General features: G+C 42.7%; 1 protein-coding gene and 1 pseudogene across 1 annotated transcript in view; both read left to right on the top strand.

The window, feature by feature from the left end:
- The window catches only part of WDR49 (WD repeat domain 49), a 75,883-nt gene extending 62,818 nt beyond the window's left edge, over positions 1-13,065 (top strand). The window contains exons 17-20 of the mRNA XM_090054449.1: positions 780-889; positions 2,037-2,183; positions 5,398-5,567; positions 7,859-13,065. Coding sequence (XP_089910575.1) covers positions 780-889; positions 2,037-2,183; positions 5,398-5,543 — 403 coding nt within the window. The 3' untranslated portion in view covers positions 5,544-5,567; positions 7,859-13,065. The remainder of the gene's footprint in view (positions 1-779; positions 890-2,036; positions 2,184-5,397; positions 5,568-7,858) is intronic.
- The window catches only part of LOC149863068 (serpin I2-like), a 36,557-nt pseudogene continuing 22,873 nt past the window's right edge, over positions 10,240-23,923 (top strand).

Below are 23,923 nucleotides of genomic sequence, written 5' to 3'. Positions count from 1 at the left end.
ATCTTCATTGACAGGTGTTGAATTGGAAAAATCAGACTTGACAGAAATGATTTGATTGTGCTGAATTTCTCGTGAAACTCTAACCGCCAGGCAGATTTTGGCACTCTGCCAAGTTTTAATACCTACCTGCTTGCCCAGGTCCTTGGCAGACTGTTGTGGAGCATAGGTTTCCAAACTTCCCCAGCCCTGGGGATCCTAACCCATTCATGGAGAATTTGAGGGGATTGTTCTGAATAATGGAAAAATAATGCTGACAATTTGAAAACTTCTAACTAAATTGTTTCCTTCATCCAACTCTAATCAGAAGTTAAAGGGATAGATCTCTATTACGTTGGAAGTGCTGGACTCTTGATGAATCCACTTCTCTAAGTGAAAGGGAACTCTTGGTTCACTGACTACAGAAAAGGGGATTTGTTGCTAAACATCCAGCTCATACCTGAGCAACGAATGAGCCATCTTACATGTGATTTGCAAAATGACCCTCGGACTTATCCAAAGCGCACTGAAGCCATTCAGATCAGGCAGTATGTGGCTTCAAATGGCCTTGTAACATATGCTTGCTGAAACAAAAGCCTTGCAGACCTTGTACATGTTCTGTATACTCTGTCACTTTATCATATTGCAGTCAATGGGCATGTCTTAAAGGTGTGACCCTCTGAATGCATGGCAATTTGGCAGGCCAAAGGCAACAATAGAGACTGTAGGAAGAGATGCAATAGATTCCTGTCACTTGTTTTTTGCATTTAATTTTGTACAAAAAATCACTTCTATCCTTCTAGGACCAGCCCATGGGAAAATACAATATTGGGTAAAAAATACAAAGAAATCAATATACAGAAAGGAAAGAAACACAAGCTTTTTAATGTGAAGAACATGGGAAACTCAACTGGTAAGCAACTCTTTTCACATAATCTTAATAGTTATGCTACTTTTTTGTAAGTACTGAATTTTACTGCTTTTCCCTGGTGGGCAAGCCTGATCAGAACCAAAAAGAAATAAGAGCTTTCCTGGTAAAAGTTATCTCTATTAAGTTGGAAGTACTGGATTAAGTACTGGATTAAGTACTCTATTAAGTTGGAAGTAGTTGGAAGTTATTTTATTAGAAACTTATCTAATCTTTTTCTTGGACCACTTTATAATGGATATAACAACACAGAAACACAGTCCACTGTTGAAAGGTCCCACTGCCATATCTTATAGTTGAAAGGCAATGAAGCCTTATTCCCTTCAGGAGGGGTCTTTCTCTTTCCATTTCTTTCTCCTGTTTGTTTTTACAAATCATCATACTTTCAAGTGTGTGGGAAGTGATTGTTTAAAAAAAAACTATGCATGGCTACCATGAATGCAAAACCCATATTATTACCTGCAGGCATTGGCATAGAGGAGACATGCATGTCCAGTTTGCAATGTTAAGCACTTTGTGGGCCATCTGGTTAGTGAGTCAGTACACCCACATTTTTTGCAGGTGCAATTAATTTTCAAATATAGCTCAGAATGTGTGAAGGTTGGGGTGCAATTGTTTTGTCTGAGAACTACTAAGGAAGCTGAGCATTAAAATTTGTAATATGAACTCCCCCTTGCTTTTGCTGTTAAAACCAATAAACTCATAAAACTGCACCATGAATTACCTTCAGAAACCTGGCCCATTTCCTTTGCTTTTATTTGAACCTTTTAAGAGAAAAGGTTTTTAACTTTATTTTTTATGAAGTCTTCTATTTGTAGTAGATAAAGAATCGAAAAGCTTGGAAACATGCTTGTAAAAAAAATTCACTTCCAAGTGGAAATTGTATATAAATCCTCAGGGAAGAATGGAAAATTTGTTAGCTTTCTCCAGCTTTACATAAAAAAGTAAGATTAATCCCATACAGCTGTTTGTAGAAGTTGCTGAACATTTCTTGTCTGTGAGCATTAAAGTTTGCCCTTTAACTAGAGAAGTATGAAACTTAGATCAGAAAAAGCTAACTTAATTGGGAAATGCAATTGAACTGTTACGTGGAATTAATTCCAGTTTTTCAATAATCCTGCTATTTTTAAAGGCACATTTAGGTCATTAAATATTGGAACACTTGAGGAGGTTGCTGAACTGAACAGGCCGGACTTTGTTCTAAACCCTAACAAATACTTTGGTGAAAAGACAGAGGAGAGATGCTCTGAAAGTGTGATGCCTCCTACCCTGTCAGAAAGTAAGTAGACCTTCATTATGTTCTCATTACTCGAACTCTCAGTACAGAAAGGCAAAAATAAAGGTCACTAGCTTTTACCATCTGTGCTAAAATGAGATGAAGGCAATAGAGAACTCCAAGATTTATTGCTTAGTTGCTGATCTGGGGTTTCAACGGAAGTAGCAGAACATATAATCCTATTTGAACAACTTCTTATTTTGTTAGGGTCTGATCCACAGCCCACTGGATTCAGAGTCAAGGACAAGTTTTCTTTACTTGGGTTTTGGATCAGGCCTCAAATATTCAATGGCGTGATTATCCATCTCTGCATCTGTTCGTGATGAAGAAGAGCACAAGTCTTATTTTTAATGGATTTTGAAAAACCTACCAGAGAGAGGGAGGCTTGAAGTAATAGAAATTTTCTGCTAATATGTTTGTCTTCCTATAAAGTAGGATGCTTCTTGTAGGATGCTGAGAAGTCTGTCTCACTGGCTTTCAGAGAAGCTTTCTTGGGGCATGCTGGTTTCTTCCCCCTGAAACACAGGCAGACAAGAAGGTGACAGCTAGGGCAGAAGGCTGTGTAGGCAAGCGGCAAGTGTGATGAGTAACGCTATCTCTGGCATCACCCCATCCAAGAAGCAGCAGCATGACAATTTTTTTGTCAGCTTTTACCAGACCCAGGTTTGAACGTGCAGATGGCTGGCAATAGTGGAAACAGTCATAAAAACAGAAAAAAAAAATTCAATGAAACAAAGAGGGAAATGTTTGGAAGATAAGTACTAAAGAAGCTAGAAAAACAATTAGTGCTCATTACTGAACACCCTCGGGCCATAACATTGTGCCTTCTGCATTATTACAAACCAAATACAAAATGGATTCTCGGCAAACTATCTAATAAAATAGATCTGGGTTGGCGAGGCAGCTTGACAAGTTCTATTTCATGACTACCTCCCAGTCTAAAACCTCATATTTTATCTCTACCCACTGTGACACTTCTCCTGAAGGCTCCTTAAGATCTTCTCCTGCTTCTCCCTTTTGCCCATTCTTCAGAAAACTGCATGTCAGAAACATCACTCTTAACTAGGGTATTCCAGCCTTTAGGGCCATTGTTGTGCCATTGTGATATTTAATTGATACAGGGTAGCTATATTATCTAGTGATTTAGATGTCAGTAATATGTGGCCCAGTGTGAGAAACCATCAGAGACAGGTGAAACAGGTAGGATGAATCAGCTGTGAACTACATGGAAAGCATTACATAAGGGGAAGAGACCCGTGTGAACTGGATCCCAGGCAGCTGATTCAGTAAGGTGAAATGCTGGCATGTGATGACTAAAAAGGCAATCTTTAAAATGAAATATCTTGGAGTTGGATTAACTGCCATGGTACCTTTCACTTATTAGTCAGCTGCTTTTTTTTTCTTTACAGACTATTCTCTCTCTATTGTTCTCTATGAGCAATTGAGTCATTGCATACTAAAGTTACATTTATATGAATGATTCCAGTATACTTAATAATTAAACTGCAACTCATGACACTTCTACAGAAGAAGCAGGTTTTACCCATCTGTATTTACAAGGTCTACTGCCCAAAATAAAATTCAAAGATAAATAAAGAGGGTGGTGTGATATTTAATGACAAGTTTTGAGTTGTATGTTCAGAGTGTATTGAAGTTAGTGCTGAAATTCAAAAAATGTGGCAGAGTAAATCTAAGTTATATTACAAACTGGCAACTGCATCCCTTTAAACACTGCTCTGGGAAAATAATTTGGATCTTTAATATAAACTTCCTCAGGTTAGTCGAGTTTGTCAGTTAATAGCTATGGACCATCACTGGCAGTCATAAGAAAGTGAGAATTTTCTGCAAATGTTAGCAGATTTGTCAGCACGTGCCTGACACCAAACACAAAAGCCGTCACAGTGAAGTTTGTTAAGGTTGTTCGATCTGTGCCCAGACATACCACTGAGCCTGTGAAGAGTCCAGCTTAAGTTAGTGGGCATGTAATACTGCTGGGATATTCTGCACTGCAGTCATAGCGGTAGAGCTTGGAGATATCCAAGCTGCTTTAAATGAATGAGTTTGATTACCAGGTATTGGTAAGCAGTCTACTCACAGCAGTACAGAGCTCAGCAGAGAAGCATCCTCAAGTTGAGGTAATGATATTTGAGGGGCTGATATTTAGCAGCTTTGAAAATCCTGCCTTGAATTTTTGAGTCAGGTGCTTCCTTACCTCCTAGTCCTCACAAACGGATGCAGGTTGTTGCCTCCGTACCTATGAGCAGTGCAGCTGTTCTGCAGCAGCTGAGGTTGTGTTTCTTTGGTGAACAGTCATTTGGGAAGAGTGCTCGGTCTCTATGCAGCTGATACAAAGGTTGCTAAAGGCAACCTTTAAACATATAGGGAGGAAGCCATGTCCACAATCACTCTGGTCCGCGTGCTGTGCCTGGCTGCCTGGATAGCAACCGGTGAAGGTATAGATAGCTAATAAAATGAACCCGTGTTTTCGCCTCCTTTCTTCTACAGACATAGTGCCTCTGCTACACAGAAGAGAAGTTTTCAGGCCTTAGGGAAATGGCTCAGTGATCGTTGCCTGAAGTCCCACATGTCAGCTGGGGTGAAATTGAAGTGCATGTGACTTTCCCATGAGGGGGCAGAACATGGCCTTTAATCTGAGTTTTTAGTGATCCCTGAAGATCAGGCTGCTATGGGCACAAATACAAGACTGCAGGATACACTTGCTCAGCCATGCAGGCAATCAACCAGCAGTTTTAATTCTCTTGTTTCAACACAGGGTAATTTGATTTAGCTTTTTATGCTCCCTTAACAGTGGCAAAGAGATTAAAATAAATTAAAACAACACATTTATAAAATTAAAACAGTCTCTTTTTCTTTCCAATACTGGCCACATATCTTCAGAGAGAGAGAGTGGAATTTCGAGCTCCCGATCCTGGATTGAGCTCTGTTACAAGCAGACCATGTAGCCACAGGACAGATGGTTATTGTAGGATATGGGCCTACATTATTAATGAACAGATGAAACCAAGAGGGAAGTCAGAAGCATAAACTAATTACCAGGAAAGCAAATTTCTCTTAGCAGATCTTGAAGCAAAAAGTCAATATTACTGCCTTTTACTGTGGTTAATTTTCTTCCTCTTCTAACAGCTTGTTGTTTTTAACAGTGTTTCATACTAAATATTTGACTGATTTTGCTGTGTGTTTCATTCCTGTCGTGTAGCATTGAAAGCAGTATTTGATGAGAAGAGCCTGTTCCCCAAAGAAATTCTGGAGCGTGAACAAAAAGCAAGGCAACTGAATAAACAAATATGCAGTGGAGGCAAGATAAAAACACATAAAAAGCAAACCAAGTTAAAAGAAAAATAATTCGTCCCTTCATTTTAGTAGAAGGTCAGTATGAAGAATCCTTATTCCCACTGACATCAATCAGACCGCTCGCATGCTTTGTTTGTGGGAGCAGCCTCTTGGCAAAAATGGTCCAGAAGCCACAGAGCACCACATCTTCAAAGAGTTGTTAAGATTTAACATGGGGTTAGTCCTGTGTGGGTGCAAGTTTCACCGTGGCTGTCTTTTGCTTGCAGCCTTTAAAAAGTTCATCATAAAAGGCAAGCCACAGTTCAGGGAAACTGACCTAAACGTACGTCCTTGCCGAGGCTTCACAGAGGAGCCATTTTTCGAAACTGTCAGCGTGTTATTTATGGCATGCTTCTTCCTTTGAACCTCAAAGAATCTGACTTTTTAGCAAAGTTACAGTAACATGGAGGGGTGTTTAAGCCTCTCTCACAGTGTGTCTATTATGTTCCTGGCAGATGTCTAAGGTAGTGGATGCTTAACCTTTTGGCCGCCCAGACCAAAGGAGTGGCACAGGATCAGGCCCACCTGCCTGGATCTGGACCGTGCTGCCCTCACCCAGTCCCACATGCCAGGATTAGGGCCCCAGGACTTCATGCTGTCTCTGCCCAGCTCTGCATGTGGGGATTGGGGCTCTGGGACCCCATGCTGCTTGTGTTGGGGTACGGTGGGGTACTGTGTTGCTTCTGCCTGACCCTGTTTGTGGGGGTTGGGCTCTGGGATCTCATACTACTTCCACCTGGCCTCACATGCAGGGACTGTGCTCTGGAGCCCTGCATTATCGCTGCCTGGCCTGTATATAGGGATTTAACTCCAGGGCTCTGTACCACCTCCACCCAGGCCTATGTGCCAGGATTGGGGGCTGGGGACCCCCTGTGTTACCTTTTCTGGACTCTATGTGCTGGCATCAGCTCCTCCTGGCCTTGCCTGTGGGATCAGGCTCCCATACTGCCTCCACTCAGCCCCACATACCTGGATCAGGCCCTGTGCTACTCTGTGCACCAAATCTAGTGCGCATGGCTATAGCCCACGGGATCCCCCATGGACCAGTGGGGAATCTTGTTGGCTGGCTGACAAGATGTCAGGGGTGGATATGGCCCAAGGGCCAGGGTTGAGTACCCCAGATTTAAGGTGTGTTGGAGTGAGGTACTACCAAGTTTGCTGTTGGCATGCATTTGGGATGACTTGCAGGAGTCACAATGGGCCCATCTCACTCATGCCTCTCTATTACATATCCGCCATGATTCAGACAAAATAAGAATTATACTTTTGCTTAGCATTTCAACCAGTTTTCCTTCATGCACACAGAGTTGTATACAGCTAGTAGCCCTCAGGCAGGATTGTTGACCCATTGCACTCAGTGGTCCTTGTTCCAGACACTAGGACAAAGAGCAATTTATCCCTGTTTTTTCCTCCAGAAGTGGGTACGCCCCAATTCTGAGATGGTTTACACTCTTACTTCTCACTCTATTTGGAATTACAAATACTGCAAATATCTTTCCGTGACCTAAATTCATGAGATTTTAAGCTTAATCTCCACACCAGTGACTTGGTTAAGATTTGGAAAAGCAGCTAAATGTTTAATTTTTTTAATATGAGGCATTTTAAGGCACATCCATCAGTTTTATCATACCATAGAAACTGAAGCCTTGATCCTTCTTCCATTGGGAGGTTTGCTACGCACTTGACTGAGTTCAGCTGTATAAGCCCAAAATGTAAGAATGGCGAAGATATTGATTATCCTCTTCCAACCACTGGCAAAACTACTCCTCCAGAGTCTAGTTGAATGATTTTGCCTGATTGCTTTTAAATTAGGCAAGGAATGGATGTAAGGAAATTGTTCTGTAAATTAATATAATTTTTGAATATATAGAACTTCAGGTTATTCTGATACAAAATGTCCTTGAAAACTTTACTTGTACTACACCAGGTTTCAAGTCAAAGTGCGTATTTTATCAAGATCATCTTAGTATTTTAGCTCATCTTCAAGTTTACCTCAAACTGGACAAAATCCTGTATTCTGAATAATTTTGCATAAATACATTTTCAAGACTCATCTTGAAAGATTTCTGTCCTGTTGATTTTGGTAGGAGTGTTTGTATGTATAAGGAAGCAGGAAAGGAAGGAAGCTTAAAGTGCAAAAGTATTTGCAGAGTCAAAACCCTTATGTTTTCTTCTATCTTATAAATTTATATGGTGGAAAAATCATGGCAAGATATTGTAAACAAAATGCTCTTTTATGAGATGACTGCAATGTAATTTGTGTACAGTCACATCCTGACGTAAAGAAGTTATGTATTCATGCATTTCATTAACTGTCTTATTTTCAGAGCTATGTTTTATCATCTTGGTGGGATGGAAATTAATATTGGTGGAGAACTGCATGAAATAAACCAAGCATAGGACTGGATAACAACTAAACCACAGACCTGAATTTGAAGAATACATTTTCAAAATATTTGTTATAGTCAGAAGAACTCTGTTACCTTGTTTCTGATTGTTTGTTACCTTTATTTTGTACCAAATGTTTGCATATTTTCTCCTGCAGAAACCCAGTCTATACTGAAAAATCAATGTGCTGTACAAAGGCTTACCTAGTGTTATTACAAGTACCTTCTATGACTATTGAAACTATTCCCTGACATTACCCTTATGTTGTTTATAGGCAAGCTTTGTAAATGCATATGGTACTTAACAAATATGACCACCCATTAGACCTGATGATTATTATTATGTCAACACCTAAAGTAGACATGCCTTAGGGGCCAGGCCCTTGCTGTTGCAGACCCTGAGATACTAGGTATGTATAGGAGGTGCTCACTGTACGTCTGTACTTTCAACTCCTCTCTGACAAGCTTTCAAGGAAGCTTTAAAGGATCCAGAGCACTCCCTATCAGTTGTGGGTGGATGCCCATGAGGGTATGTGAGGAAGAAAGTATGGAGGTGATGGCCTGATAAGCTGCCAAGAGGATGGACAAGATTGGGAGCACTGGTAAGGGAGAGGGTGTTGTCCTTTTCAGTGGTATAGTGTTGAGAAATGGGAAGTAGCTTCAGTTTGATCTCAGTTGCACTTTAATTTCAAACCCACGTTGCCTCAAGAACAGACCAGTTTTTAAAAATTGACCTCCCACAGAAATGCTCTTTCTTGCCTCTCAGAAATGGAAACAATTGCCTCATTCCCACCTGAGGCTCAGAATTATACAGGTCTGAGATACAAATGGGCAATGTTTAGTGCTGCACTAGTGACAGGTTTAAAGTTTGATATTTCTCAGTCCTTCAGGGCTTGAAATGAAAGCTTTATATTCTTGGAGAGAGATTCCTGGATTTCTAGTGAGATGAACAACACTTGCCCCTAGTGTTGGCAGAACACAAAATATTGAACTTTCAACTAATGTCACTTTTATCTACAGAAAAGCTGTTTTTGTCATTTTTCAGAAGCATCAGAATGTTATTTATGGCATGCCTCTTCCTCTGAAGCTCAAGGAACCTGACTTTTTAGAAATGCTAGGTTATTTGGAAAGGTGTTAAAACTTCCTAAAATAGCATGTCTGTAATGTTCATTGCACTTGTCTTAGGTGTGTTGGAGTGAAGTGCTACCAAATGTTCTATTGGCGTGCATTTGGGATGACTTGAAGGAGTTACGAAGGGCCCATCTAACAATCATACAGATTAAAGCCTCTCTAAGCATGCTGTTATGTATGTACCATGATTTAATAGAATATCACTGTATTATATTAGAGTGTTTGTTTTTAGGTTAAAATTTGTGCTGGCCTTTATATAGCCATGTATGTGAAAGTAAAGTACTTTCCCCTACTCATAGGCAGACAAGGTTCTTTGGGTAAATGTGATATCTTTTACTAGACCAACTAAATAGTTAGAAAAAAATGTTCTCTGCAAGCTTCTGAGCATCTGACTTCAGGCATAGGGAGAGTCTGATGGCGTTTTGTGTTCTCCATGGTGGAATAGAAGCCAATATGCAAAATGCAGGTTGGTGAAAATGCAAATGCATGGCAGTGAGGATCAGAGGCCATGGGAGACAATAGGTGTGAGACAGGTAGGTTGGGGGGGGGAAGGGGGAATGTTGACCTGGTGATAGAATGTAGCTGGTAAAATGTAGACAGGTTACCTGGGGTTATTGGATGGCAAGTAGGTTATAATGTACCATAAATCCAACATAGTGTATTTAGTTCATGATTTTTTTTGTATCCAGAAGATTTATGAAGTGAAGTTTGTAGGCTGATCCATGAAAGGCATTTTGTAAATTCCCTTTGAGGATTAGGGCTGCGAGATTGGAGAGAGAGTGGTTGTCTTGTAAGAAGTGTGCACCCACAGGTAATCGGGTATTTTTGTCTTTGATAGATTTGCAGTGTGCATCCATTCTGGTATGCAGTTGTTGTATGGTTTCTCCTACATATTTTCCATCAAGGCATTTAGTGCATTGGAGATGTATTACATATCTGGGGGTGCAGGTGTAAGAACCAGGAATGGTGATGGTTTTATTGTGGGTATAATTATTGTGGGAGTAGTGGAGATGTATTGGCAGATTTTACATTTCTTGTCCTAGCATGGTCTAGATCCATTTGGTGTGGTTTGGGCCATAGGGAGACTGCTTCTGCTGAAGAGGTTGGCATGCCCTATGTAAGAACTAGTAAAATGGCAATTTCATGCATGGGGGGAATTATTCCTGCTAAGTCATTCTGCTGGGGGAACGATGTGCCTGAAAGGGAGTGGACAAAAAGGTTTGGGATCAGGGGTGTCCAGGTTTCATGCTCCTCTATGATGTCCAGTAATGCATGGAATAGTAAGGGGGGTTGCTTTAGTAAAAGGTACATTACAAATTAATCTCATGCCCTCATCACAATCTGTTAGCTGCATCTTTACTATAGGATGTAGCTAAATGCATGTAGCTCCATGTCCTCTTTGTGTCCTAGGCATGATGGTATATTTGAAATGTTGTAGTTGAACCCATGTGGAAGAACAACCCATTATTTCTGCATATCCATTTCAAAAGTATAATTCATAACTCTGCTTTGAACAAGGGCTCGCATCAAAACATTTCAGAAAGATACATTAGAACAGTAGTCACGTTTCTGAGGTTCACTGCCATCCCATTAAATTGAATTGCAATTCCCTCCATTAATTTCTTACAGAAGGCAAGGCAAACTAATTAATATTGCAACATTTTAGAAAGGCAGCTTTTCATAATCAACTTGGTGGCCACCTGTCATGTGTTTTGATACATTAATCATACTGCTTTTCATGATAATTGTAGTTGTGTCATTGCCCTCCTTACTGTTTATGTTTCAAGGCAAATCTGTATTTTTTTAAGTGTAGTCTTGCTGTTAAGAATGGAGTGGTATGACACTAGGTAAGTATATATGTTAACACTTTAATTAAAATGTATTAATGATGGCTATTATTAGCATACAATAACAAAATATTTAAAGTTGTCAGGTGTGGATTTTTTTTTATTGTCTTAATGCATGTTTGCTTTTAGCCAAGCTTTTGAAACGGGGGCAAGTTAATAAATACGGGCCTTTCTTTCACTGATGTGAATAAAACCCAACAGGAGAGGGTTCACTTCTATTTTGAATATATAGGTATAATAAAATACAAACTGTTCAGGAAGGACAGGCAGGGGAGAAGAGAAGGAGGAGTTGCATTGCATGTAAAAGAGTTGTATGATAGCTCAGAGCTTCAGTATGAAACTGGAGATAGGCCTGTTGAAAGTCTCTGGGTTAGGGTTAGAGCGGACAGCAACAAGGGGGATGTCATGGTTGGTGTTTGCTACAGATCACTAGACTAGGAGGATGTGGTAGTTGAGGCTGTCTTCAGACAACTAGTGGAAGTTTCCAGACCATGGGCCCTGGTTCTCATGGGGGAACTTCAATCACCCTGACATCTGCTGGTGGGGGGCAATACAGCAATGCACAGGCAATCCCAGAAATTTTTGGAAAGGATTGGAGACAACTTCTTGGTGCAAGTGTTGGAGAGTCCAACTAGGAGCCTTGCTCTTCTTGACCTACTGCTCACAATCAGGGAAGTATCGCTGGGGGGGTGTAGAAGTGAATGACAAGACAAACTGGAGGATTGAGCCAAGAGAAATCTTACGAGGTTCAGTAAGGACAAATGCAAAGTCCTGCACTTAACACAGAAGAATGCCATGCACTGCTACAGCCTGGGGGCTGGCTGGCTAAGCAGCAACTCTGCAGAACAGGACTTGGTGGTGACAGTGGACAATAAGATTGATATGAATCAGCAGTGTGCCCTTGTTGCCAAGAAGGCTAACAGCATACTGGGCTGCATTAGTAGGAGCTCTGCCAGCAGGTTGAGGGAAGTGATTACAGTATTCCACTCTATTCTGCACTGGTGAGGCCACATCTGGAGTACTGCGTTTAGCTCTGGGCCCTCTACTATAGAAAGGATGTGGACTTTGGAGAGAGTCCAGCAGAGGGCAACAAAAATGGTTCAGGGCTTGCGGCACATGACTTAAGAGAAGAGGCTCAGGTAACTGGGCTTACTGAGTTTGGAGAAGAGAAAACTGTGAGGGAATTTGATAACAGCCTTTAACTACCTAAAGGGTCATTCCAAAGAGGATGGAGCTGGACTGTTCTCAGTGGTGACAGATGACAGAACAAGAAACAATGGTCTCAAGTTGCAGCAAGGGAAGTTTAGGTTGGATATCAGGAAAAACTCTCTCACTAGGAGGGTAGTGAAGCACTGGAATAGATTACCTAGAGAGGTGGTGGAAGCTCTGTCCTTGGAGGTTTTTAAGGCTCAGCTCGACAAGACCTTGGCTGGGATGATCTAGTTTGGGATGTTCCTACTTTGAGCAGGGGGTTGGACTAGATGACCTCCTAAAGTTGCTTCCAACCCTACTTTTCTATGATTCTATGACTCTATATATGTTTAATATATAATTCAGGATTATACTGCATGTTGAGCTGGCACTAGGGAAATATCTTCCTTCTTTCTGTCATATGCCCTTGTCCACCTGATATTCAAAGATCTCATAGTAACTAGTTGGGGGAGGCAAGACCTGAAGTGGAATTATATTGGTCCTATCATCTTAATGCACTGACTCAAAAATCCCAGATCCAAACATGCTAAAACTTAAGATGTGTGAAATTCAGATCAAAGTTAATAATTTACAGCTCTATATAAAATAGCATTTTCCTCTATAATTGAAATCTTGTGGGGTGTAGTATTTTGGTCTGATAATGAAGCTGTGTATATAATATATCAATTATTTAACTGACTTCACAGCATGGAGGAAATCTTCCTATATTAAGAATTGTTGAACAATAAAGTTTAATCATGATAAATACTGAACTTAATAAAAGGATGCAAAAAATTAGGCCAGAGTTATATACAATTATACTGGCAAGAAATCTTTAAATATATTAACTTGCACTTTGGTTTTTCTGTATCAACATTATAAATGGCTAAACTATAGATGTCCTTTCATGGATAGACGTTAACTTTAAGGGATGACATATTTAAGGTTCTCTTATAAAACAGAGGTAACATTTCTAAATGGTGCAAACAAATTTGATTTTCCTGGGTGTATATTTTATGTATAGGGTAAAGAAACTAAGCAATAAAGCTTCAAAAAGAATCTAGATGAGTTTTATCTAGTTTTTTAAGACATGGGGTACTTTGAAGTTGTTACTTTTCTCCTGTTTTGTCATTTAATTTCAGTCCCAGTATTCAAAGGAGAAAGTAGACTGCAGTAAACAGTGCTACAATGAGAAGTACTTTATTTCAAAGGCTTCTTCTGACTAGTCTCAGAATGTCGCTAGCTTGCAGTCCTTTCTCCAGCCCATGGTTGAAAGCACTATACTATTTGTGTTGGATCTCTGTCGAGTACTTCACTTTTCTCCTAAGACAACATCCTATACTTGGCACTTGGTACTGCTCCGGTTCTTGGAATGGTACAGTTAGGGGCAAAGGGAGAAGCACTTTTTGAGATGAACACAGTTCTGAAACTTCAAGGAAATGAAGATGGTGAGTATTTGTCATCTATAGCATGGGAGGAAAAAGGGATAAACCACTCGGGGCTGACTGTGTTCCTAGCATTGTCATATGACTTGATTGTCTGAATGAACACTTATACCACTGACATGGCTCAGCTCAGTATTCACTGGTCCCTTTTGCTAGCTCTTCCTCCCTTTTCTCTCTCCCATCCTCTTTAAAAAAGGAAAACAGATACAAATAGAACATCAACCACCAGTGAATGCAGCTCATTAGTAAAACATGGATATATTGAAGAGAGGGGTCAGAGGATAAGATGTCTCTCAGTAGCTTCTTTGATCCTCTGGCAATCTGATTGCATGGATTTTTCTTTCTTTGAGAATATAAGAGAACAGCAGCCTGTTCCATTACTGAGATGGATCTACCACCTGCAGCTTTTTTGCTGTTTCTTGGTGTCACGGTGTGCGGACCCTAGGAGCGGCTGTGATCTCTCCTGGCGCCTCTACCATGCCAAGTTGCCTGTCTGGCACCCTCATTCTCGCCCGCCATGACTTTGATGGTTCTATAATATTAATGGGAGGCTGCCTTTACTTGGCCCCTTGGACCCGGTGCTCTTACCCTTCTGGTCCCTGCTCTCTACAAATAGGTTCTGGTGCCCCAACCCTATGGGCGTCGCATGGCTCCTTCCACCCCAATACCACGCCCCAAGCCTCTCAGTTGTTCCGGACGTTATCTCACCTATGCTCTTTCCTCGGTGGGCCTTTCCGAGGCCCCTGACCATATGCTCACCATCACCGGGCTCCTTAATCCCGTACTGGCCTCACCGGGCTCTCTAGTCTTGTACCGGCCCTCTCCCGGGGCCTGTCTGTGTACATGCCCTCTCCCGGGGCCTCTCACTAAGCTCGCCCCCATCTGGGGCTTCACGATAAGGTTCTCCCCCTTTCTGGGGGCTCTCAATAGGTTCGCCCCCTTTTGGGGCTTCTCCCGTACAGGCAGTGCCCCACTGGGGCCTGTCTCACTGCACTCACTGCACTCACGCCCGCCCGCACTGGGGCCTAACTCCACGTGATTCCCGCAGTCACCCGCACTGGGGCCACATCTCCCGCGCTTCCCACGGATGGGGCTCAGGTGGCCGTAGCCATACCTGGCCCCCTGACCCTCCTTCTGGGTCTTACACCTGACTTGGGCCCCTCATGATCGGGCGTGGGCGGCCTCCGCCTTACTGGGCCTTCCAGACCCCTTCTATGGGACTGGGGTCAGTGTCCCCTGAACGTCGTACCCCACTGGGCTTCTCGCTTGCACGTCCCTCCCTTGGGCCTAAGATTGTGCTCCCCGCCCGCACTCGGGCCTCACGCGGTCTTGGCCTTACCTGGCCCCAGACCCCTTCCTCGGGTCATACGCCCCACTGGGCTTCTCCGACTACCACCCACATGGGGCTGGGGTCAAGACTGCAAACACAGTGCCACCCCGGCGCCAAACTGCTGTGCTTTCTCTGGCACCCAATTGGTGTGCCCTCCCAGGGCACCAGGAACCCCCATGCTACTGGGGAGCTCCCCTGAGGCCTCCTCCAACCCCTACAGCCTCACCCGGTCCTCCAGTATTACATAAACAACCAACCAGAAAACCCAAAGCTATAAGCCAACTGGCTGTAACACGAAATAAGCCTCCTGGCTATAACCTAAATTCTGCACCACCCTGGCTGTCTGTCGTACCTCCCCGTCAGGGTTCTCTTCACCCCGTACCAACATGCAGACGCTCTGCTTTGCTTTGCTTTGCTTTGCTCTGCTCTGCAGCAGAGCTCCTGCTGCTCAGGCTGCCAGGGTGGACTGCCTTCTGGCCTCAGCCTGACTGCTTATAAGGGCCAGGCCCTGCCCCTTTCTGGCCAGCTGACCAGATTGGTTGCCCCGGCAACCCTCACCTGCGCTTCCCTGAAGATTGGCAGCTGGGCCCTTACTACCATTACCAATAGCGAGCACCCTAATGCTCTGCTACACTTGGTTTTTTCATTGTCAAAAGTTGAGTGGGCATCTCAATAGTCATACCAGAGTTTGTCATTTGACAAGTGCATGTTTTGTAACTTTAACCCAATGGTACTCAGTATTTCCCAAGACAAAGGTGACTTTTGCCTGAAAATGTTATTAACTTATTTTGTGCTTTTTACTGACTGCATTGGACAAGCCTTTTCTGCATATGACAATGTACTATAGGTTGCTTATTTTTAAGTGTTTGCCACAGCTCACCTTTGGGTGTATATGTTGTTGTGGGATGCCGTGGCAGAACAGTTAAGTGCCTTTCTATGCCTCATAGGCAGACAAGGTTTTTGGGTAGATGTGATATCTTTTATTAGAATAACTAAATCATTGGAAAAATTGTTCTTTACGAGCTTTCAGGCACAGACACCCTTCTTCAGGCACAGGGAGTATTCAAGTCTCACTCTGGATTCATGTGGCAGCTGCAACCAACTCGTCCCACTCCAGTCCAGCTGTAAAATGGACATTTGATCATTTGGGCTGGGGAGTCAAAGGTGACTGGATGTAATGCTAGTTTCATCACTCCTTGTGTGCCATTGGCAATAGAAGTTGGAGCACCTTAAGCACCATAGTCCAGTGGGCTACTAAGCTCAGGTGGACCTTTAACTTTTATAGTACATATGGTCATTGCTCATTTGTCATCACTGGCTACTCAGTTACTTATTTGTATAACATGGTTGTTACTCATGTGGTCCAGGATTGAGTGCCTACCCTTAAGCCAGGAGTAGGCAATTAATGAGTTTTGGTGAACTATTAAGGGTCACATAGGTAACCCTGCCCCTTGACAGTAGCCTCTCCCCCTTGCTACCATTTTGGGACTATAAGTCCTACCCCTAAACCCTGACCTTTGCCATCAGAAGTCCCTCCCCTTGCCCCCCAAATACTCCCGGTGGGGGAGGGTTGCCATCTTAGAACCAGAAAAAACTGAAATCATACACTAAAAGTCAAACACCTACTATAACAACATATTTTAATTTTATTACAAAAAATATTTTTGTCATAATTTGTGTTTGCTTACTGTATATAGAGGTGATTGCATAACTCAAAAATGAATTCTTAGTTTTGTATATTGTGTGGGGGGTGGTGGGGACAGGGTGTGGGTGTAAGGGGGGGCATGGGGACCCCCCTACACTCTCCCATGGCACAGCAGCAGGTGGGGCACTCAGGACACTGGTTCCCAGAGAGGCACAGCTCCAGCCAGTGCTGCACATCGCAGTGAGGGGTGCAGTCTCCCAGGGACTGTCTGTATTCCACTCACTTGCAGCCCACTTACTTGCACAGCACAGGAGGGAAGCCCCATGTGTTCCCTGCCAGGGCTATGCAGCACAGGAGAGGAGCCCCACAGGCTGGAGACCGTTGCCTTCCCCACCAGGACTGCACTGCAGGGAAGGAAAGCCCCAGGTGCCCTCCCCTGGGGGGTGGGGAAGGAAATGGGCTCCAGCCTGTGGGGCTCCTCTCTTGCGCTGTGCAGCCCTGGCAGACGAGGCACCTGGCTCCAGAACATGCAGCTTCCCTCCTGTGTGAGTGCAGGGAGCGGCAGCAATACAGGCATCCTGGGGGAGACTGTGCCCCTCACTGTGATGCTTAGTGCTGGCCAGAGCCTCAGACGACCAGGAAACTGTGCCCTGAGTGCCCCACATGCTGTTGTTGGCGCTGTCATTGTCTGCTGGAGCTGTGCACTTTGGGGGAGTGTAGGAGGGTCCTCACACCCCTCTGACCCTCCCTCACACCCATGCTGCTCGGTCCAGCTCTGTGCTGCTGCTGCTGCGTGATCATAGGATCTGTGCTGCTGCCAACCCCAGCCCCATGCTTTGCACTCTCTCCCAGCTGCATCCCCACCCCTTCTGCTTCCCTACCTGCTGCTTGGAGCTAGGAGGAGACTGGGGAAGTGGAGCAGGTCCCTGGGGGTGGCAGCAGCAGCTCCACCCAGAAGCTGCACGCTGGCCAGGAGGGGCCCTTCTGCCCATGAGGGTGGGAGCAAGGCAATAGGGTATGTTTGGGTGCCTCGTTCCCACCCTTGCGGGTGGAAGACTTGGGTAGGGCACAATTTGTTGTGGGGACCATGGGCTAGATGGAAGTGCTTGGCAGGCCAGATCCGGCCTGTGGACTGTATTTTGCCTGCCCCTGCCTTAAGCTATAATCCTATGACTGGAATTAATGTCTGTTGATTCAAATGGCTACTGTCTCTGCATGACGCAAAGACAACTGCAGTTTGACCATAGGAAGTAAAGCAGTCATATTGCATTTTGAGGAATAGTGGTTACAAGGAACTACAAGGTGCAGAGATTAAAGGATCATAGCACTCATCACTCGTTTACAGAAGTTCCCAGTGGAACTATAGCCATTTCCATAAACTGAGAATCTACCCCTATAGTTGAGCAACAGTCTTCTCAATTCTGCTTCCTTTTTTTCCTTTATTCTTTAAGTCCATCTCCCCATGACAGGATGGCTCCAACAATAACTGAATGGCTTAAATATATCTTCAGTGACTTTACTCATGAATGGCATCATATTGGCGAATTTGTAGGCAGGAATACTTTATTTAACCACAGAAGAGCTAATGAAGCCTGCAGATGTAGGATGGATTCTCATCACTGGGCTTCAATCCTGTTCTGGTGGGACCTCCTCTGGGAAGCAAGGAGTAATTTCATCTCATTCCTCTCTGTACTGTGTTGTGTTTTAGGAAGAACTACTTCATTTAGGAAGAACTACTTCACTGTAAGGGTGGCCAGAGCCTGGAATAGGCGTCCCAGAGAGGTGGTGCTCTCACCTTCCCTGGAAATCTTCAAGGGGAGACTGGATAGGCACCTGGCTGGGGTCTTATGACCCCTGCCATCCCCAGTGCTCCTTCCTGCCCATGGCAGGGGGTTGGCCTCGATGATCTGTCTAGGTCCCTTCCGACTCACTGATTCTATGATTCTGATTGATTCCAAATGGAGCAGTATTTCTTTTTAGTGTTGACATGTGTCTACTGACAGATGCATTGAGATATCAAATACATATCACCCAATGCTTCATCCTGCACCATTGAATAACTGGAAGTTTCTCCACTGGTTTCTATCCAGCCTGTAGACCACTGAATAATCCTTAAATGGCAAACAATTTTGGGTACTACCAGTGCTTGGCTGGATTCCAGCCAGTCTCATCCAAGCCAAAGGCATTATTTCCCCTTTTACCAGAGGTTTAATATATTTAAATGCAACAATTGTTAACTTGTTACCTGGGGAGCGGTAGCTGTTTAGAATGTAAAGAATGCTGCCTCGGCTAACTTGTTAGTGCATGCAGCGAGACTCTAATGCCCGTATCCATTTTGCCCAGTATCTTTAACCAGACGTTCCTCACTGAAGTCTTTAAGGCTAATTGTCAAGTGTTCCCAAAATGCATTATATTTTTCAGAATTTGACATGATTAATATCAGAGATCAGAGCTAGTAACCCCCTCACCTCATTTCTTACTTATATGTAAAACACTTATTTTTATAAAAGATTATAAAGTAACCATTGGAAGGATATAAGGAACCCCAAAACACAATTCTTCAGTGAAAAAGATTTTGTAAATCATTTAGCAAACAGATTTTTATCATTCCTACATCTTGTACAACAAGCCCTGCACTCTTAACAGCTTAAAGGCAGAGATAATTGAAGCCTGTCTTCAATTTCAGGTTCTAGGAAATGTAATAAGTCTACTTTTATGGCGGTGTGTAGTTTTAATGTTATCTGCAGCAAATACAGATCATTGTTCTGCAAATCAAGTCAAATATGCAAAGTGTTTTTAACACTGTGTTGCAACACTTTGTTTGGTATAATTGTCTTTCTTCATATACTACCAAGAATAATGATGATGTCAAGGGACATCTGGGCATTTATAGCACATCCACAGACCTTCAGCATATGACGTAAGCCCATTCATTCAAGCAGATGATTACTAACTATTACGGGATTTTTCCCCCTTTAGAAAATACTTAAACAGACAAGTTACATTAGAAAAGCAACACACTAACCTCTGCCAAGTGTCATGCTGTCAGTCATTGGCAAAAAGAGCTCTTTTCAGAATGCCTATTCATTACAGTGTGGCACTAGCAGGGAGTGGTGACAGTAGGTGGCTACAACACTAAATGGATTTCATATCCCGGCATGGTTGTAAAGATGTGACACAACAGGAGAGAAATAGAACAAGATGAGCATGGACATGAGAGAGAGAAAAAACAGAAATTGTAGTGTGCTAAACTGTAGCTTTAAACAAGTCCTGGAGGCTGAAATTCGGCCCTGATGTCATGACAATGACTTCAGTGGAGATGCTCCAGGAATGCAATTGGACTAAGGGCTTAAAAATCAAATACATAATCAATAGGTTTCAAAATGCAACTATAGTCAGGAGGGGGGCGACACCTCCTGTGACACCTTTCAAGGAAGATAAGGGCAGCCTGAACATATGGAAGTGACTTTAAAAATCCTTTGCAACCTGACATGTTGCCAATACTGAAAAGAATGCAAAAGTCAAGCACTTTGATTGCTCAGCTTTTTATCAAGAAAACCTGTGGATCTCACTGATACAGTCTTTAAATTGGCTTAGTTTACGTTGTGTTATATTGAAGTGGGTTCTGCTCAATATTATCCTCTGAAGAAACTTACTGAATAAAGGAGCCAGATTCTGCTGTTAATATGAGTTTACTTTAGGAAGGCTCCAGGAGATTTCACCCAGACTCCTTGTGGAATAAGGTACATTTCAGCAAGAGAAAGAAAGGATAGAGAATTTAGTCTATTTAAGTTACAAAGGCTAGGTTTATTTCTTTAAGGCTGAAGAGTCCATTTCATTATACATTTTACTCAGATGACCAGAGGAGAGAGTGGCTTTGGTGGCAGCTAGGGAAATGGATATAGGTAGGTTTTGATTGAGGGAAAGGACACAGAGAAAAAAGTTATCACTTTCTTCAGTGCTCCTCCTTTTCAGGTCCCACTGGGTGCATGCGTTGTCAGAAGAACTTAATGCGGCGAAAAGACCATTGTCCCTCCGATGGTATTTCTTTCACCCTTTGAGACATTTTGCTGTAGTTTGCACAGGACATGGCTTGTATCTGGAGCAGTTTATCATGAAAAGGACAAGCCATCAGTTTTTGAGACTCCCATGCATATGGGAAGAGCCCCCCAGTTCCCAGGGACCTCTGGTCTCCCTACCTGTCAACTCTACCAGACCGCTTTGGGAGCAGTAAGCTTTGCTCCGAGGGGTCTTCACTCTTGCTTGCACCCCATGTCCCATTTTGTTAAATTGTACTGGTAGCATAAAGGAAGTATTCAGTGCACTGCAGCTCGTTTGCAAAGCAGCCTTCGTTTTATTGTACCTGAAGTTCTGGGGTGGGAATTATTTTGGATATGGATATCGATGCTATTGCACAGCTGTTTTATCTTCTTCAAATGAAGATGCTACTATTAACATTTATTTTCCTTAGGTGAAGAATTCTCTGTGCTCCAGACACACAGTCTCTGTCACCTCAGAAAAAAAAAAAAAAAAGAATTTACATTTAATCTTGCCAATGCCCTCTACCTTCAAGAAGGATTCATTGTGAAAGAACAGGATCTCCATAGCAACAAGGAATTTTTTCAGACTGCTATAAAACTGGTGAATTTCCAAGACACAAAAGCTTCCACAGAAGCCATAAGTACCTGGGTGGAAAACAAAACAGATGGTAAACTCTCTATAGCTTTTGCAGAATCATTGCTTGCCATTTAGTCCCTTTCCCTTCACAGTGCCCTAAATGTATAGACTAAGCTGATTGTTGTATAATTAATCTCTGATCCATGATGTATGCTGGACTGCAGCAAGGAATCTGGAAGTGAGCACTTCTTTTCCATTATAGACCATTGCTCATATGAGCAGCTAGCCCTTAGAGACAACGGAAATACTAAGCTGTTCTGAAAACATTAATGATCCTGTTTTGAGTCCCAGGCCCTTGAACCACTGTTCAATACAATTATTTACTTAAGCCTGTTTATGCAGCTATTGGGTTTGTGACACTGGAAGCCAGGACTCCTTTCCAAATAGAAAGTAAATAGTGATTTAGTCTGTCAATAACACATGCCGCGTTTCTCATACTAACTGTAAATGATTAATACATTTTAGTAAACTCTATCCATTTTCAATAGTCCATATGCCCAGCACATCCCTGAATAACACTACTACTATTATTTAGACTGGCAGCAATTTACATGTGCTTCCCTTTAAAATTATAATTTAGGCCCCTGGCCATGATTAAGCCTTAATTTTGCAGCACAAACCATATAAATAGGCCTCTTAGGACCCATGAGAGGTTCCCTCAGTGCTCAATTCCTCGTGTTGTTCAGTTTATTAAAATTCCATTTATTTTATGCTGCTCCTACGCCATAAATCTTTAAAGGCTGTTTCTACTGAGAGCGAATAACTGAACTGAAGAAGCTTTCAGAGGGAAGGTGGAGGTCCTGGGACCAGGACAGGAGAAAACTGGAGCTTTTCTCCTTTAGGGAATGAGTGTGCCTGAAGTGGTTGGTATTCAGGAGTCATTCATGGGGTTTTTAATACTGGGCGCAGGGATTGCTTTACATTTGGAGGCAAAAGGAATTTGAATGGCTCATTTCTTATCTCCAGCAACTGCCGAAGGCCCTAGCATTGCTGCCCTTCCAGTTGCTGCTGCTACATCTGACAATGATAATTGGGTGTTTTGGTAAAAGTATTAGCAGCGAAAGAGAGAGAGGTGGTTAGCTGCGTTAGTCTGAAGTCATGCAAAGGCAAGATAGAGGTGCACCTTGTAGACTAAATGAATCAAAGTTGAAAGCATTCATGAGCCACAGCTCACTTCATCAGATATTACCAATGAAATAGATGATGATGCTTAAATTATCATCAGCCTCCATTGTTAATCCCGCTTCTTGTGAGATAATGCTGCAGACTGGGAGAAACAACACTGCACCACTTACACTCGATTCGTCGTATGAAGGTTTTCCATGAGAGAGGAGAATTCATTGAAAATTAAACAAAAATCTGCTCTTCAGAGGCACAGTGCAGTAAAGATATAAAAAACAATCTGGAACTCTGCAGGAACATATATAGCCATTTATTATGCCATCAACCTCCCTAACACCGTGGATGTGAGCTGGTACGCAGTTATGTCCATAGTAAAACCCTCACCCACTTCAGTAATGTGACAGTGCAAGAGGGTTTTTGTAAACAGGAAACCCCTTTATGATCATCCTGTATGCTACCTGCAGGTTCATGTTCATTTTATTTAAGATGCAGTGGCTGGTGCTTGAGAATTTTGCTCATCTATTTATTTTCCCCATTGGCAAAATAAAAAAAAAAAATTGTTTCAAGTGAATAATTTGATCCTCTCAGTAGGCTTGTTCTGGCGAAAGCTATTTACTTCAAAGGACACTGGAAACAGAAATTCAGACCAGAAGCTATGCTGGAGATGGTTTTAACTAAAAGGGATGGTTCTGTAACAAAGATGCCAATGATGTATTTTCAACTGAGAACAAAGATTGATATTTTAACCTATACTTGTCCATCTAATGATGTCTAATCATCATCAGAATTTTCTTTGTAATTTTATTTTGCCTCTTGCAAGGCATGACTTCCTGCTTCTTTTCCAAGCCATTTTTCTGACAATAAGGTGAGCTACCAGGTTTTGGAATGGTCTTAAAAAGGATTAGGTCAGTTTAGCTTTAACACTTCCTTCAAAAGATGTGATTACTAGAAGTAGAAAAACTAATGACAGCTCATCTGATAAAAGACTAATGCAGGAGGTGGATGTAGAAATAAGCCTCCTTAGGCATATGATGTACTTGTTGGTAGTCTGTAATTGTGTCTTATCTCTTATTTTCTTCCATTTATAGAAGATTAGGGGATTAGTGTGTAACCCGGGTGGTACTCCAAGAGGTACCCCCTCTCCAGTTGAAGGGATCAGAGCAGGTGCACAAGCACTGTGGGGGGTGTAGGGACTCTCCTCCCCCTATAGAGCAGAGCCAGATCACTAATGGGGACTTAACCATATACCTTTTAATGCGAGAACAGTACTGGGAACATAACCAGTATAAACCAGGGGGTATAGGGGACACTACAACACCCCAAGAGGGCAGGATTCAACAAAGGTTAGACACTTACAATCATAGACATATTCATCCAGTTGACAGAAGACAGGGTTAACAAAATATAAGACACAAACAGCAGAACAAACAATGCTGGTTGGTGAAATGTAAAAGGCACTGTCACAGTACGCTTCCGGGCCCTGCTCCTAGTGAGTCTTGAACTTAAGCGGGGAGGTGTGTCACAGGGCACTGAAATGCCCGGCTCCTATAAGTAGTGTGGAGACCCTGGTGCCAGAGAGGTCACAACATTCAGGGGTGCATGGACCCCAGCCCTAAG

The sequence above is a fragment of the Crocodylus siamensis genome, chromosome 6, assembly GCF_052110815.1.
Source record: "Crocodylus siamensis isolate JL-2025a chromosome 6, ASM5211081v1, whole genome shotgun sequence".
Taxonomy (NCBI): Eukaryota; Metazoa; Chordata; order Crocodylia; family Crocodylidae; genus Crocodylus; species Crocodylus siamensis.
The sequence above is the reverse complement of the archived record's forward strand: the minus strand, read 5'-3'. Positions and strand labels throughout refer to the sequence as shown.